General features: G+C 38.1%; 2 protein-coding genes across 2 annotated transcripts; both read right to left on the minus strand.

Moving 5' to 3' along the window:
• Window positions 4,871-10,088, minus strand: LOC109718650 (ruvB-like 2). Its single transcript, XM_020244985.1, has 2 exons — window positions 8,738-10,088; window positions 4,871-5,852 (listed from the first exon to the last, which is right to left on the minus strand). The coding sequence occupies exons 1-2, from the start codon at window positions 9,613-9,615 to the stop codon at window positions 5,207-5,209; spliced, it is 1,524 nt and encodes a 507-aa protein (XP_020100574.1). The 5' UTR covers window positions 9,616-10,088; the 3' UTR covers window positions 4,871-5,206.
• On the minus strand, window positions 10,527-13,710 carry LOC109707067 (histone deacetylase complex subunit SAP30L-like). The gene is made up of 5 exons (XM_020228137.1): window positions 12,594-13,710; window positions 11,502-11,641; window positions 11,279-11,341; window positions 10,985-11,050; window positions 10,527-10,876 (listed from the first exon to the last, which is right to left on the minus strand). The coding sequence occupies exons 2-5, from the start codon at window positions 11,628-11,630 to the stop codon at window positions 10,805-10,807; spliced, it is 330 nt and encodes a 109-aa protein (XP_020083726.1). The 5' UTR covers window positions 11,631-11,641; window positions 12,594-13,710; the 3' UTR covers window positions 10,527-10,804.

The raw sequence follows: 15,522 nt of genomic DNA on the forward strand, positions 1-15,522 counted from the left end.
GTATTTTTAGTTTAAAGTGTATTAAGTTAGTGTACTGTACTTTTTTTTTTTCTCAGTTTTTCTATTAATATTTCGTTAAATTATATATAAAAAATTTTAGATACTTCACCTAAATTTATCGAATATTCACTTTAGTACCTTTTAGTTTTAATTTTGTCACTGATTTAACGAAAAAGTTAGTAAAATCGATAATAAAAAGATAAAAATAAAATTACAGAACACTAAAATAATACATTTTAAATCATAAGTTATTAAAGTGAGAAAGTGTGAAATCACAGATAAGAATTTTAATACTGCAGCAAGGAATTGTGTCAGAAACTTATTGATACTGTACGACACGGTGCGTACCCGACCGTGCCGATGCATGCCGGTCACAAAATATTCATGTGTGCTAAAAATTCATTTTGTGTTTTGTGCAGCTTTAGTCGTGGAGAGATTGTTGTTCGCTGCACCGGGTTCTCCACGTCAGCATGTGGACCGCCGGTGCGTTGGTCACTCCCTGTTTCTGTATCACTGTATAATGAAACGAAAGGTCCACACGATGACGTGGTGCACCACTTCCGAACTCTGTGGATTTTGTGGGTGAATTAAAAAAGTAATTTTTATTTTAATTCTCCTATTCTCAAACATTAAATTATTATTTTTTATTTATATATTTTAAATTGGTATAAAATTATTAGCTATATATTAACAAATTGTTAATATAAAGTTAATATAATATTTTAATTATTGCCATATTACAGATCATAATATTTTTATCACTTATATTAACTATTAATCATTATTTAGCTATCTAAATTAAATCATAAATAATTTAATTAAACTAAAAATTATATTAAATTAAAGTTTAAAAATAAAAAATACCATGCACTATCTAGTTTTGTACCAAAAGTGTAATTTAACATGCGCGCACACACACACATACAAAAAAAAAAAAAAAAAAAAAAAAAAAAAAGAGCAAACATTTGATGCGTTACGGACACGGGAGTTGCATGGGAAAAATGAGCGGCTCATAGTTGCGCGACACGTGTACGATTTCAACGGTCGTTAGTGGACACCTCGCGCATTTGCATGCACGATAACGTCACGGCAGTTAAGGTTGGTTGGTTGTTTTTGTTTTTATTTTTATTTATTATTATTGTTATTATTATTTTACTATCTTGCTTTGAAGTAAATTATTTGTATCGGGTGTTAATAATGCCCGGATCCACGAAACTCTTTACCCAATTTTTTCGCCTTGGGCCAAATTTATTGTTTTGGAGGATTAAAGTGTATAAAATTTATCTGTACTTTAGTCCGTTTTACATTAAGTATTTAATCTTTTAAAATTTTAATACTAGTACTTAATTCTTTTATTAATTTGTTTCGAGCCATTTGATAGTTCTTTTCGTATAAAATTAAAACTTATTACTAATTTTTATAACATTATGGTCCCACAAATTATGTGGAATATACTAATCCAACTCCGAAATGCGAACAACATATTCAAATTGTAGTCTACGACTCGGCAAACGACTCAAATGAAATGAATTAAAATATTCGATAGTAAAATCAAAAATTACGAAGGATAGATAGTTAGATCAAAATCGGCAATAATTCAAGTAAATTTTATATATTTTTATTTTTTTTTCTGTTAGCTCTCTAACTTTTATATTTTGTTTCAGTTGGGTCTCTACCGTCCTAATTTTTATTAATTGTAACAATATATGTGACGTCTACTCTATTAAAGCACTACTTATTTATATAGATCACAGTTATTGTCCGATTGCTAATAATCAATTCGAGCACCGACTTTTTTAAATTTCTGAAATAGCTGGACAGCACGTTCGGCTCAATGTCAAAAGTGTCGAGCCTCCAAATGAAACTGCAGAATCGTGTCGCAAGGTTGAGATGATTGTATGCATTGAAGGTGGTGAATTTGGGCTTTTATGGTATGTGCATGCATATGGTAGAAGAGGATAGGGACAATAGCGAAAAAAAAAAAAAAAAGATGAAATGTTAGAGACCACTATAATTTTAAAGGTTAAGGATCGATTGCAAAACAATAGATTGTTGCAACAAATTAAAATAACAAGATGAGAAAAGAAATGGATAGATTTGACCAATCTACGAAAATTTGGATGAGCTCAATAAGCATAGCTTTAAGATGCTTCGTCCCATGAATTATATTTAATAATGATGTAATGAATCAGTTTATTTTAATTTTTCCACCACTAGCTTTAATTAATATAGTNAACTATCATGTAGATACATTTTTTTATCTCAGACAGCGATCCTAGCTTGTGCATTTATGTTAATTTGCATCATCATTCTCAGGTGATCAACTAAAATTATCGCTTTTTCCCGCCACAATTTGAAGCCTTTTTCGTTTAGATGCTGAAAAAGTAATTTTCACTGAATTAATTTTGATTTATAATTATTAATTCTTAGTTTTAATTATTAGTTGTTTCAACCCGTTTCGGCTCAGTATTAACCAATCTGATATTTGAAAAATCGTACCAGCTGGCGGGTAGGTTAAATCTGTTTTTTTTTTTGTTTTTTTTTTTGTTTTTTTTTTTTTTTTTTAAATCGTACTTACTTGCATTAAATACCTTTTTTTAGTCACGTATAAACAGTCTTGAGTTTATTATAATTTTTTTTTATAAAACTATCATTATACTATTTCATCAATATTGGTATACCCACGAGCAGAGCCACATAGGCTTATATTAGAAATGAGTTTAGTTTATCATTCATCGTCAATATGAATGGTGTATTACATTATGTCAAGAGATCGAATCTTAAAGCAATAGAAATGGTGTATTATACTGTGTCACCGCGGGATGGTGCTGGTGCAAAGTGGAAGAGAGAATATATATGAGAGTTGAGAGCTGCTCATGGGATCTATCATTGGTAACTGCGTTTTATCTCCAAATAGTAATGGTGAAGGAAAAAACCATCCTTTACATATGATCTCATGAGAAAGAAATGGCCCAGTCAAGGTCGAAGCTAGGATTCAATCTTGAGGAGGGCCAAAATATATTTAAATAGAAACTTTAGTAATAAATAATAAACAAAATTTATCCTAATTAAAAATTTTTTATTAAAAAATTATTAATTAAATAAATAATGTAAAAGTATGAACTTTATTTTTTTTATTTTCAGATGTTTAACTTCTAATTATTTTATTTATATTATTATATTAGAAATTTTACTAAATTTAACAGTAATTTTTTAATTTTTTAGTAAATAAAATTAACATAGTTATTAAATTTAATACAATTCTTGATTTAGTCAAATAAAAGAGCTCACCTAAGATAAATAAAAATTTTTAAAAATTATTAAATAAAATTTTTAGAGTAGAGAAATATATTTTAAAATACTCTATAAGAAAGAAGCTTTTAATATATTTTCACTCATAAAAAGAGTATACCGATTAGGAGAAAGAGAGAGAAAGTTATATTGGCACCATACTATTAAATAAATATAAAAAAATTAGGGGGGCCAAAATTATCCATGGTCCAAAAAAAAAAAAAAACCTTTGAAGGACCATTAAACAAATATTGAAAAGTTGAGGAGAGCCATGGCCACTTTGGGCCTCCATGTAGCTTCGTCCCTGAGCATAATAATCTTCTCATAGTTTTAATTTCTTACTCTTTTCATTTTATATTTCATCTTTTGATGTTATATGCTATCGCGTGTGTAGGCCGAAAAAAAAAAAGAGAAGTACTATTATAGGTTCCAAAGAATGTTGTTTTTAATGATATGTTGCTAATGTGATGATACTTGTAGTATATATAAAGGTGTTAACTCGATTGTGTAAGGCTTCGTTTGGGATTACGGAGAGATTGCATTACGTGCGGTGAGAAAATATGACGTAAATATACTTTGTTTGTTTTCATATGTAATATTGCGTTCCGCTTATCGTGATGAGTCGGTTACGATCGATATATTTTCTACGGTCCCACCGGTATATGCTTTTATCCCAACTCTATTTTATCTAATAACGTCAGATTAACCTCAATACCAAACTAAGTATAAAATCACTATTTCTTTCTAAAAAGCTAAGATCTTTATTAATTAGATTAGAATTCTACTAAAGTGCTCATGTTTTTGTGTCATGTAAAATAATTATTTGCCCCTAAAAATTCAACATGTTAGAGAATGATGTTTTAATATCTTTGCAAAATATGACATAAATTTGTCAACCNAGTTATGTTGGCACCATACTATTAAATAAATATTAAAAAACTAGGAGGGCCAAAGCTATCCATGGTTCATTAAAAAAAAAAACTTTGAAAAACCATTAAACAAATATTGAAAAGTTAAGGGAGGCCATGGCCATCTTGGGCCTTCACATAGCTTCGTCCCTGCCCCAGTCAAGAATTAAAGTCCCCATCGGTATGGGCCGTATCCACCGTTATCGTATCGTGTCACCAGAATATCAGTATGATATCAGTATGATACAGCACAACTTAAAACCCTCTATTGTTGAAATTAATAGATAATTTTTTCAATGAAGTTCAAAAAATGCGATAAAAATACATAATAAATAATTAACATATTTTGTTGCTAAAAAAAATAAATATTTCATACCTTTACGTGTTGGCACACATATTTTGTTTTTAACCGGCATGCATTGGCACTACCCTGCACACACCGTGTCGTACCGTGCCGCCAAATTTCCGATACGACTCTATGTCACAACACTTTAATCCTTGGCCCCAGTAACATCAAACCTGAAAACTTGTACATAGACTACCCAAAGAATCGAGGATAATGCAGAATCATTAAATATGGACACAAACAAAGATTGATCAAGCCCAGTTCTACATAACTATGCCTGATGAAAAAATGAAAAGGGTAAAAAAAAAAAAAAAGAGGAAACAACTTAAGGCCAAGAGAAGAGTATCCATGAGCAAATTGCATAAAATAAGTTAAAACTCAACAATAGAGACCGCTAGTTCAAGTGTAGAATACTCACAGCAAACACCACATGACAGTCGAATTGGAGGTACAAAATTATAAAAACAGAGCACACTCAGCTGACAATTTTACCCACAAATCCTAATCCTAATGTCGAAAAGAAAATAAATTACAGCTATATTTATCACATTGTTTTTAGGATCTAATCGCTAAAATGTTACCAAGAGAATAGCACCCCAGTTATGATTGTATACCCAAGAAAACAAGCTCCCATCAAGAAGATCCCTTCCCATCAGAGTCGTTAAGATTGCATAGCTTCCTCGTCGTCTCCATCTTGCGGGACCTCGTTGAACATGTACTGGCTCTGATACTCCATCAAATACTGCGTCGACCTCTTGACATCCAGGAACAGCTGGTACACCCGACTTATGTCCTCCATCTCTACCACCTTACCCTTGCGTTTCTGGCATGCCAGTGCGGCGGCTGTGATGAGATGGATCGCGTACCTCAACGAGGTCTCGACCCCGATCTTCGTCAACAATACCTTGGCGTCTTTAGACATCTCCACCTCTTCTTCGTCGCACCTAATATCTAGAATCTGCCTGATCTCCTCTTCTGTGTATGGCTGGGTGTTTATTATTAGCAAACGGTCAAGGAAGTCGGGGGGGATGCCGTGGGGGGACTTGTAGTTCGTGCCGCGGATCTTCGTGATGCCGCGGTTGGTGGCGATGACAAGGATTGGTGCCATCTCATTCTCAAGGGCGCGGTTGAGGAAGGAGAAGCACTCGATGTCGAGCATGTGGACCTCGTCGATGAAGAGGACGCCCGGGATTATCTCCGCTTTGCCTTCCTCCCGCCACTCTGCCACTTTCATGTCGATCTGCTCCCTCACTTCTGCTCGGATCTCGCCAGTGTCGCCGGTGAAGAGTGCGAGAAAGCCCTGTGTTCTGGATGGTGGGTAATCAACAGAAACGAACATAAGACTTAAAGTGGGATGTTTGAGAGTAAATAGCCTAACTACTTTATGTTATTGAAAGAAATTAAATTACTATCAACTGTTATACCAAGGTATCTGTGATCGGAATCATCAGAAATTCCTTAAACAATATTGGCACCAAAATAATATCCAATTCTTCGGACGTCAAAATAGATATCCGGAAATTCTCACAGTAGTAAAATATCGTGACACCTTATTGGCATATCTGTTAATCATAGAACATGATTCAAGGTTTATCATAAAGTACAGCTGCAAACAAGAGGCAACTTGTTTAGGATTCGGTTTTCTCAGGGTATCTTAGATTCAAAAGAGTGGCTGCAACGATTTATTAGCAACATCCAATAATGTAGGGTGAATTGGGAATTGTCCATACAAACCCTCTTAAGCAACGAACACCACCAGTTTAACCCAATTCTGTAGAGCACCTTGTTAAAAAGGTTGGTTAAAAATATGATCTACTAACTATTTTGGTCATATTAGGATTAAGGCCACAAAAATTGTATTACCATGCCTGCAAAAACTATCAAAACAATAATTTGTTTCCCTTTCTCATACAATTTATCTGTATATCCTGCGACATCAGAACAGCTTTTCAAAAAGGTATTCTACAAAGAAACCCTATACAAATAGCAGGGCAACTTAAGCTTAAAGCACCCAACCTTAAATAGTAAATATTGACCGCATTTCAGCTCGCTCTAAAACAAACCTTCGCCAAACCAGTCTCTCAACCTACACAGAGAAAGTAACACAATTCACTTACAGTTGCCATTTATCAACTTGCCATCTTGCTGACCAAATTAAGCAGATTAGAGAGTTGATAAGGTCAGCTAACACTGACTAGTAGCTGGTTAGAATGGGTTCAGAAACAATCCTACACAGCCTCTAAATTGAAGGTTAACCTTGTACAAATGATTTTAACTGGAACACTTTGCAACTTCACTGGTATTAAGATACCATAAAGAAGTAAACCAACATTTTATATTCTTTCCGTGCTCAGTAGATTTTAAAGCAAGATTCCACATCCGACAGTGCACGACCAAGAATCACATATATGCTTCGTCATTATTGTATATATTTCAAAGGTTCCATTGCCACTCTGGAAAGAGACAAACACAGAAGGATAGTCTAGAAATGAAGACTTGTGTCACCCATTTCTCATCATAGCTGGCTCTTGCAAGATTGTCAATACAGGCTTGGGCTGGCTGGTCGGCATTGATCCCTGTCCAACCAGAACGGCATTTTTATGGACTTGATTTTATCTGACCCAACATTTTCCTAAAGCCCAAGCGGATTGACTTATTAAACCATCAACTGTTCCTTAACAAACTGGTTCATAAGTTAAATACGCATGGACACCCACTCAACTTTACGCCATTGTGCAATAGGCGCTCGAACTTCTTTTAATTGAGACTGCCTAGACTCTGTTTTCTGTGATTTGGTTTGCTTAAGTCAATTGCATGGAAGATTTTGCTAGATAATGAGGTTATTTCAGTCAAATTTCACAGCAATTAAGATCAAATTCAAGTTCCACGGCAATCAAGCATTCTCAACTAAGTCGAGAAAAACAGTGGGTGGTACTAGTAATCTGTTCGACACAGGTACCATATATTTTCCACCTGGGCCGATTTTTCATACTGAAAGACTCCTCTAAAAGGGAGACATGTTGCTCATACCTCTTTTTCTTGTCCCAAATCATCTTCTCAGGCTTAAATTTATTCTGGAAAAAGGACTCCTAAAACCAATACTAGCCAAACTGTTTACATTCCTTTTCTATTTAAAAGACCAAACATCTCCTTTAGGAAATTGATTTAAAAACAATATTCTCCAACAAGATAGACAAGATAACTTTTATCAGCCCAAATTCTATCTGACTCAAGGTTATTAACCATTGAACTGCAGTAGACTCAATAACACAATCAACTTAATTGAACCATATTTGAACCAAACTGACTCAAATTCGCTACAAAAGAGAATTTAAAACTCAACCTCATAGTAGATTAAACCCAATATCCCAGATTGATTTTAAACAATTTCCATGGAGACCAAAAGTTTCAGAAACATCGATAACATGCATTAAACATCTGCTCTTACAATATTAGGAACTTATCCAAAAGCAGAGGTTAGAACATAAGTTCTCGAATTTGACTAAATTTCCAGCTAACTTCAAGCCAGGGCCGAGACTTCCAAGTTTACAATTGTTCTGTCAAACCCAACTATAAACCCTCAGTAATTCCTCCCCACTCAATCCTTGTTCTACCAATTAATCAAAACCATGATACTGGATACTTCTTGCCCATTCCATTCACTTCTTTTATTTATCTTTTGCCATTATAAATGATTTTGTACTTAAAGCACCACCCACTGTTAGAGGCCAAAACAGCACGAAAGAATCAATTGCACTTGATGTATTCTCAATTCTTTATATCAGCCTTTGTCTAACTCTTCTTCTATGCCCACTATTACTGATCCAACTTTGTTTTTGGTTAGCCGATACTCCACGGCAAACAAGCTAAGCCCTATAACTACATTCAAAGCATAGCAAATAACAATGCCAATTTCAATTTCTTAATAGAATAGACAATAAAGAACATAAATTCCAATAGTACAAGTACATTAAAAAAAATGCTATTTTGCAGGCGGAGAAGCGATTATACTTGACGTATTCTCAATTCTTTATATCAGCTTTTGTCTAACTCTACTTCCATGCCCACTACTATCGATCCAACTTTGTTTTTGGTTAGCCGATACCTGACAGCAATCAAGCTAAACCCTAGAATTACATCTAAGAAATTAAAAAAAAATGCGATTTTGCAGGTGGAGAAGAGGAAATAAGACCTGCTGTTGATGACGTCAATCTCGTGGAGGGTGACGCAGTGCACAACCTCCTTCCTCTTCTGCAGCTCGCCCTCGGGGCAGCGGACGAACTTGGTGTGAGGACCGACGGCGTCGTAGTCGCGGGAGCGCCCGACGGAGCGGCCGAGCTTGGTGACCTTGCCGGAGGCCTTGTCGAGGGCGATGACGTCGCCGCTCTGCACCTTCTCCCTGGCGAGCGCCTCGATCATCTTGCCGCCGAGCTCGTAGACGGTCTCCATGTCGGTGGTCTTGAGGGTGAGGCGCCCGGTCTTGGAGGCGGCCGAGGGGGGTAGGGTTGCGGAGGAGGAGGATGAGGGGTGGGGGTTGGGGTTGGAGGAGGAGGAGGGGTTGGTGTTGGCGTTTGCGTTGGGGTTGGGGGAGGAGGCGGAGGCGGCGGAGGAGGAGGAGGCGGGGCGGTCGATGGCGATCTCGACGACCTCGCCCTCGATGACCTCGGCCTCCTCCTTGATGCGGACGCCGACGGAGCGGCGGAAGGCCTGGGTGAGGGCCTCGGTGCGGGAGAGGTCGAGGGAGAAGAGCTCGGAGGCGGAGAGGGTGGCGAAGGGGGTGTCGGGGCCGAGGGACTTGGCGAGGCCCATGGCCACGGCGGTCTTGCCGGTGCCGGGCTGGCCGGCGAGGAGGACGGCGCGGCCGGCGATGCGGCCCTCGCGGATCAGCCGCAGGAGGAGGCCGGCGGCGCGCCGGGCGGGGAGCTGCCCCACCATGCCCTCCGACACCGCGCGGGCCTCCAACGACGCGTCCAGCCCCAGCCCCCGGATGTGCGAGTGCGCGCCGATGCGCTCGATGCGCGTCAGGTCCCGGCTCTCCGACAGCCGCTTCAGCTCCGGCGTCGTCGCCATGGCTACGGAGTTGGGACGAGAGGCCGGGACGAAGGGTGTTCGGAGAAATGCGCGAGAGAGAGCGAGAGGCAGACGAAAAGTAAGGGTCGGGGTTTTGAAGCGAGGGTTTTGCCTCACGTTTATTTAACTTTTCTCGAAGAAGCGGCGCACTGGACGGGTAAATTTGCACTTTAGTCCCTTAACTTTTCGCTAAATTCACTTTCGTCCTAAACTTTTTAGTTCCTGTTAATGTTTTCTTTTGCGTTTGTTGCACTGCTGCTCTTCAAACTTAATTTCCAAAAAAGCTTCAGTTCTGACCCTTTTTTGCCATTAAAGTACATAGATTAAATAAAAGGAGAGATCAATAAAAAACATTAGGCGATCGTTCGGAGGATATATATATATATATATATATAGTGAGGTTACTATGCTATTGGAAGCACGGAGCCTTCCGTGTTTTCAGCTCGTTTTCGATATTGCGACTTTCGAATCGTCGATCGGCTCCATTAAACTTAATCTAGAGTATTTGGAGTAACTAGAAAATAAATTTTATTATTTTTCGATATTATTTGCCTAGTGATCGAATGGGCACAAAATCAACAAATTTCAATGGCCGTAGTGAGCCGTTTGCAAATTTAACGGTGTAGAAATATCCAAATCACGCGAAATTTTGATAAAAAATTCTTTATACTATATAAAACTAGATCAATACTTTGATTTAAAATTTTAATGTTATATTATTATATTTTGTAAGATTTTTATTTTCAGCCGTTGATTTTGAGCCCCTTCGTTCACTAGGCAAATGATATCGTAAAATCATAAAATTTATTTTCTAAGTAGTTCAAATACTCTAGATCAAGTTTAACGGAGCCGATCGACGATTCGAAAGTCGCAACATCGAAAACGAGCTGGAAGCATGGAAGGCTCCGTGCTTCCAATAACATAGTAGCCTCACTCTATATATATATATATAAAATTAAGTTTCTCCAAACAATAAAGCTAATGTCGACAATCCATAAAGACTCCGAGGTCTTTTCACCGAAGATTACATATTTATCTACATCACAATACTAACACAAAATTCCGACTACGGAAGCCTCGGTCGTGTTCCAGCAACCAAACTCTTTGATCGCAAATGTTTCGCATATAACATAGACAAGACACTAGCATATATGTTAGTATTCGAACGAGAGAGAACGCTTTTTCTGAATCAATTGCACACCGTCTTCAGCCTCTTAGCGGCTTGCACGAACCCCGTGATAACCTGCAACTCATCCAATTGCTTCGGGATCGATCGAGGGCAATTGGATTTCGTGTAATCAAGTCAAAATTTCTCACAGTTTATGAATCAATCGTTTACATGCAAAACAAAGAAACTTTCTCAAGTTACCTGCGACGTGAAATGCCGCTGAACAGCATCTATCAACTGTTCCTTAGAAGGGTTGGGGCTCGAATTCTGCAATAGCAGGTAATGTAGGCACAACAGAAGAAGTATGAAATTGTTAAGTAACAAAACTAAACGAGATATTTGCAAATATACCCCTGAAATCATCTATTTTTAGAGTTATCACCCTCTAAAATCTGAATTTTTCTGTTATCTTAGGCAGATTTTATACTGGCACATGTAAATAGATTGTTTTGTAGGGTCATATATGTAAGGGATTTGAAAAATAATAAGACTTACAAGGTTAAAATGGCGCCAATATCTCCACAACGCCGTAGTTTCTAACTTACTCAGGTCAACTTTCTGCATGATCACATAAGCAGTTCGATTATGAGATGATTATGAGACGACTCAGAAATGAATGGAAAACATTTAGGAAATATAAAAAGTTGCAAACTTAATTCTCAAAATGATTACAGTTCTCAAAATAAAGGTTATGTGAATGGCGTAGGTTGTATCATACCGGAGTTTCCGTGGATGACGAGACGGAACCCTTAGAATGTGAATCACAAGAATTAGACCGATTCAAGGATTTATTCGTTGATCCTTTATGCTGTCTGCTTCTCGACTTGTGCGGCTTTTGCAATTGCATGTCATCCGACGCTGTGGTGAAATTACAAACGTTAGAGGAAGAAGGTTTAATGAAAGAGATATAAAATGATAATTGGTGGCCGTTGATCTGATATCAACAGAGAGAACATCCACTGCAAGACAGAGGTACAACTAGAACACAGCTGCATGCATCATAGTCATCACAGACACTTGAAAAAATAAAACAACAAAGAAAGCAAAAGCGAAACAAATCATATGGCTAAAGCTTGACTTTTGTCAGATACACAGAATCCACCCCCACTTCCCCTTCACAATGGTAAGCAACAGAACTTTATTAGCAAGTTTCTCTCTCTCTCTCTCTCTCTCTCTCTCTCTCTCTCTCTCTCTCTCTCTAAAAAAAACAAGTTCTGAGGTACCACTAAGCTATGTTCCGAGGTACCCATGATAAATGTCATTATAAATGATCCAATTTAGATAAGTTCGTGGGGTATTATTTTAGGCCATTTTTTCATGCATTTAGATCTGCCTGTGTAAACAGATTTTTTTTAAAGAGTTGCAAGCAAATACATAAAAAACAAATCCAAAAAGAGCAGGCTAAACTACAGACAGCCACTAATGAATTTGCACGGGAGGTTTTCACGTCTGTCAAACGTAACTGTTCCCCATGCATGATTTACATAGCCTTTCCACATCAGATATTCTTCATAGATAATTCTAGCCAATTCACCAAAACAAAATTTTCTTCGTAAAACTAGGTCAAGTTCTTTCGTAGAATAAACACCATTTGAATTTGATACAATGACAATATTGTAGAGAGGAGATCAAACCAACAAACTGAACTGAAAATCCGTCTGCTAGTGAAGATATACTAATACGTAATTGCGTTTATGTCCAAAAGGCTAGAAATCAGGCCATACAAAAAGTCCCATCTTCATTAATCGGATAATCACTGCGATTAGCTATGAAAGAATAAATTAAAGATCGATGAAGATTGAGTCTTTACCTAAATCCGAGGCATTCCATTGAATATTTTCGCACACAAGCTCGTCATCGTCCTCATGGCCCGTGGGGGCTTCAATAACACTAAGAGCATTCCTCTGCAGCTTCACTTCTATGCCATTCGTCAGAACCTAAATGGCATGGATAAAATATGCAAAAAAATAATCTTCTTTACCCTGACATAATCCCATTAAAGAAAGAGATTAATTATGAATAAATAATGCCATCCTCTTAAACCATATAAATTTTATATTACCCACGATAACTAAAGATTTCTTCATACAAACCTATATGCAAAATTCTGGCATATCTAGATCTATAGCTTGTTAAACAAGATTGGATCTTAAAACATTAATTGAAAAAAATGGACTGAATCTAAGTGGAAATTATTGTAAATCACTAATACAGTTTAGCAAAATAACCAATTAAAACACAAAAGGGATGATTTGGTAATTGCCCAAAATCCTAAATCTATGAACAAAAGTGCACATCTTGGATTAGAGAAAGAGTGTTAAGACTTAGGAGATCTATATTACATCAAAAAACAGCCTCAAATTTTGCTGGGAACTACAGAGAAGCTACATGATACTATTCAATTTGTCTATTATGTGGAGACAAAACCAGGAGGGAGATAAAGTGTTTGGTCCCTTTCAACTAATAATGATAGGAAATTAAGATTCGGGAAATAAAAGTCAAATTGATTCCTTTCTTTGCCAGAAGAATCACTTTGCCAAACCCTATTTCTGATAATTGCATCACAAAGAATTAGAAAAGAAATGGTCCTTAAAAAAATGAAAAATAAAAAACTAAATTGCATGGGCATCAACTAAGTTCATCAATATAGCAAACCCTAGAACCAAGAAGAGCAAAGCTTCCTAGAATTATAGCTACACTAGGCAAAATTCTCACGAATGTGAAACCACAGTACAAAAAAAAAAAAACCAATAATTGAGCAGAATTAAACTGAAACCAAATTAGGATACTCATAAATCCAAACCCTAAACACACCCAATTGCACCGCATTGTCCAATTACACCATCACAACGCATCAAAACACTAAAAATAGAGAACTTTTGACCAGCTACCATTCCACAAACACGAAAACCCAATCCAAATTATGCCCAAAATCGATCAAAAAACATAAAAAAAAAAAAAAACACCAAGCCCCACGGCCTTTTTCACGACCCCTTGGAGCCCAACGAGCACCGATTTGGTGCGATTGTTCCCGGTGACCACCACCTTGGTGTGACGCGGCAACACCGTGAGCTCCTCCTCGCTGCTCTCGCCGTATCCCCCGTCCATTCCCCCATCAACGGCTCCCATCATCATCATCCTTCTCCTTCTCCCTCTTATCCTCTACTTACCTCTGCTATGCTACACTAAAATGTACCAAATCTCATCGGAAAAACTTGAGAAAAAATTGGAGCGATCACAGCGAGCGATCGCATGGGAATTGAGGATCGCGCATTGGGTGGAGAATTACGTGAAATTGGAGAAAATTTGGGAAAAATTCGCGGATTTTTGAAGGGAATTAGAGCGAGAGCGAGAGAGAGAGGGGAAACGAAAGCGACCGTGCTTTTTCTCTCTCTTTTCTATCCCTTGTCTTTCGCTGCGTAAACATGCATGGAGACCCCTCAATTATATTCAATTTGGAAATATACGCCTAAACTTTTATTCTTTTAATCAGTCCTTATTTAACTATTAATTTTTTAAAATTAAATAATTCTAGTTACTATTTAGCAATTAAAATGGTATTTTGTTTAATAAAATTGGAAGAATTAACAGTTTAAGCTATTAAAAAAAATGTACAAAAAGATGAAGTAGTTGTTTAAAAATACTCTACAGTTGAGGGGCTTCAATTCATTTTTACCCATTGCTGAATCCCGACGACCGGAGGAGGGCCAATTGGAGGAGGACGCGTGTCTCCAACCGCGCCTCGGATGCGAACCTAGTAGGAGTTACGGGGGAGGAGCAAGTGTGATGGTGAAATGACGATAATGCCCTTATACTGTACCTTTTAGGACCGTTTCTACACGTAATATATGTTTTGTTCTTTAAAATTAAATTTTTATATTTAAAGTAGGCCTTTTTGCATAAAAAATTCACTTATTTTGGGCTTTTGTAAAACCGGGTCACCTTTTTTGTTTTTGCAGATTCGGTCCGCTTTTTCAGCAAACTGACCAAAATACCCTTATTACTTTTTCTCTTTCCTCTTTCTCTCTCCTCTTCGTTTCTGTCGTTCTTTTTTTTTTCTCGCCGAAAAAAAAAGGTGGACCGTCGCCTTCTTCTTCACCGTCGCCTCCCTCCTCACCATCCTTCTTCACCGTCGCCCCCCTCCTTACCCTTCTCTCCACCGCCCGCGACCCCCTCCTCCTCTCCTCCGCTGCCGCGGACCCCCACCCGATCCCTTCGCCGCGGCGGCAGCGGCCGCGGCGAACGGGGTCGGGCTGGATGCGGAGAAGAAGACAACTGGTCCGTAAGGATAAGAAATAAGGGTTTTAGACTTGCAATAGCGTCTAGGGCGCAGGAGGGGAGGCGGAAGCGCAACCGGCGCAGGCACCAGCGTCACGCGTGTTTCTTCTCGTCGGCGGCCCCTCCTCCCGCCGCGCGCAGAAGCGCCGACCAGCGCCTCTGCTTCTCCCACGACGACGTCGAGACGCCGCGTCCGCGCGGACCCCCAGCCCGATCCCGTCGCTGCAGTGGCAGCCGCGCGGCGAACGGGGTCGGACTGTTTTTTATTTTTTAAACTACACATCTTAACAGATATTTATACTGCTTCTCCTCTTGTTGCACTGTTTCTCTCTTGTTGCACTGTTTCTCCTCTAAAGAGGAGAAACAGTGCAACAAGAGGAGAAGCAGTATAAATATCTCTTAAATGGGTGCAGTTTAAGATAAATGGGTGCAGTTTTTTTTCTTGTTGCACCATTTTTCCT

This window comes from Ananas comosus, linkage group 1 (assembly GCF_001540865.1).
Source record: "Ananas comosus cultivar F153 linkage group 1, ASM154086v1, whole genome shotgun sequence".
NCBI classification, from domain to species: Eukaryota; Viridiplantae; Streptophyta; class Magnoliopsida; order Poales; family Bromeliaceae; genus Ananas; species Ananas comosus.

Excerpts from the sequence above, each read along its gene's own strand:
- LOC109718650 (XM_020244985.1), bottom strand. The coding sequence starts at position 9,615 with ATGGCGACGACGCCGGAGCTGAAGCGGCTGTCGGAGAGCCGGGACCTG. Across the intron at positions 5,853-8,737 it reads ATTGACGTCATCAACAGCAG|AACACAGGGCTTTCTCGCAC; the intron begins GTCTTATTTCCT and ends CCCACCATCCAG.
- LOC109707067 (XM_020228137.1), bottom strand. The coding sequence starts at position 11,630 with ATGCAATTGCAAAAGCCGCACAAGTCGAGAAGCAGACAGCATAAAGGA. Across the intron at positions 11,342-11,501 it reads CGTCATCCACGGAAACTCCG|AAAGTTGACCTGAGTAAGTT; the intron begins GTATGATACAAC and ends GTGATCATGCAG. Across the intron at positions 10,877-10,984 it reads AGCGGCATTTCACGTCGCAG|CAATTGGATGAGTTGCAGGT; the intron begins GTAACTTGAGAA and ends TCGATCCCGAAG.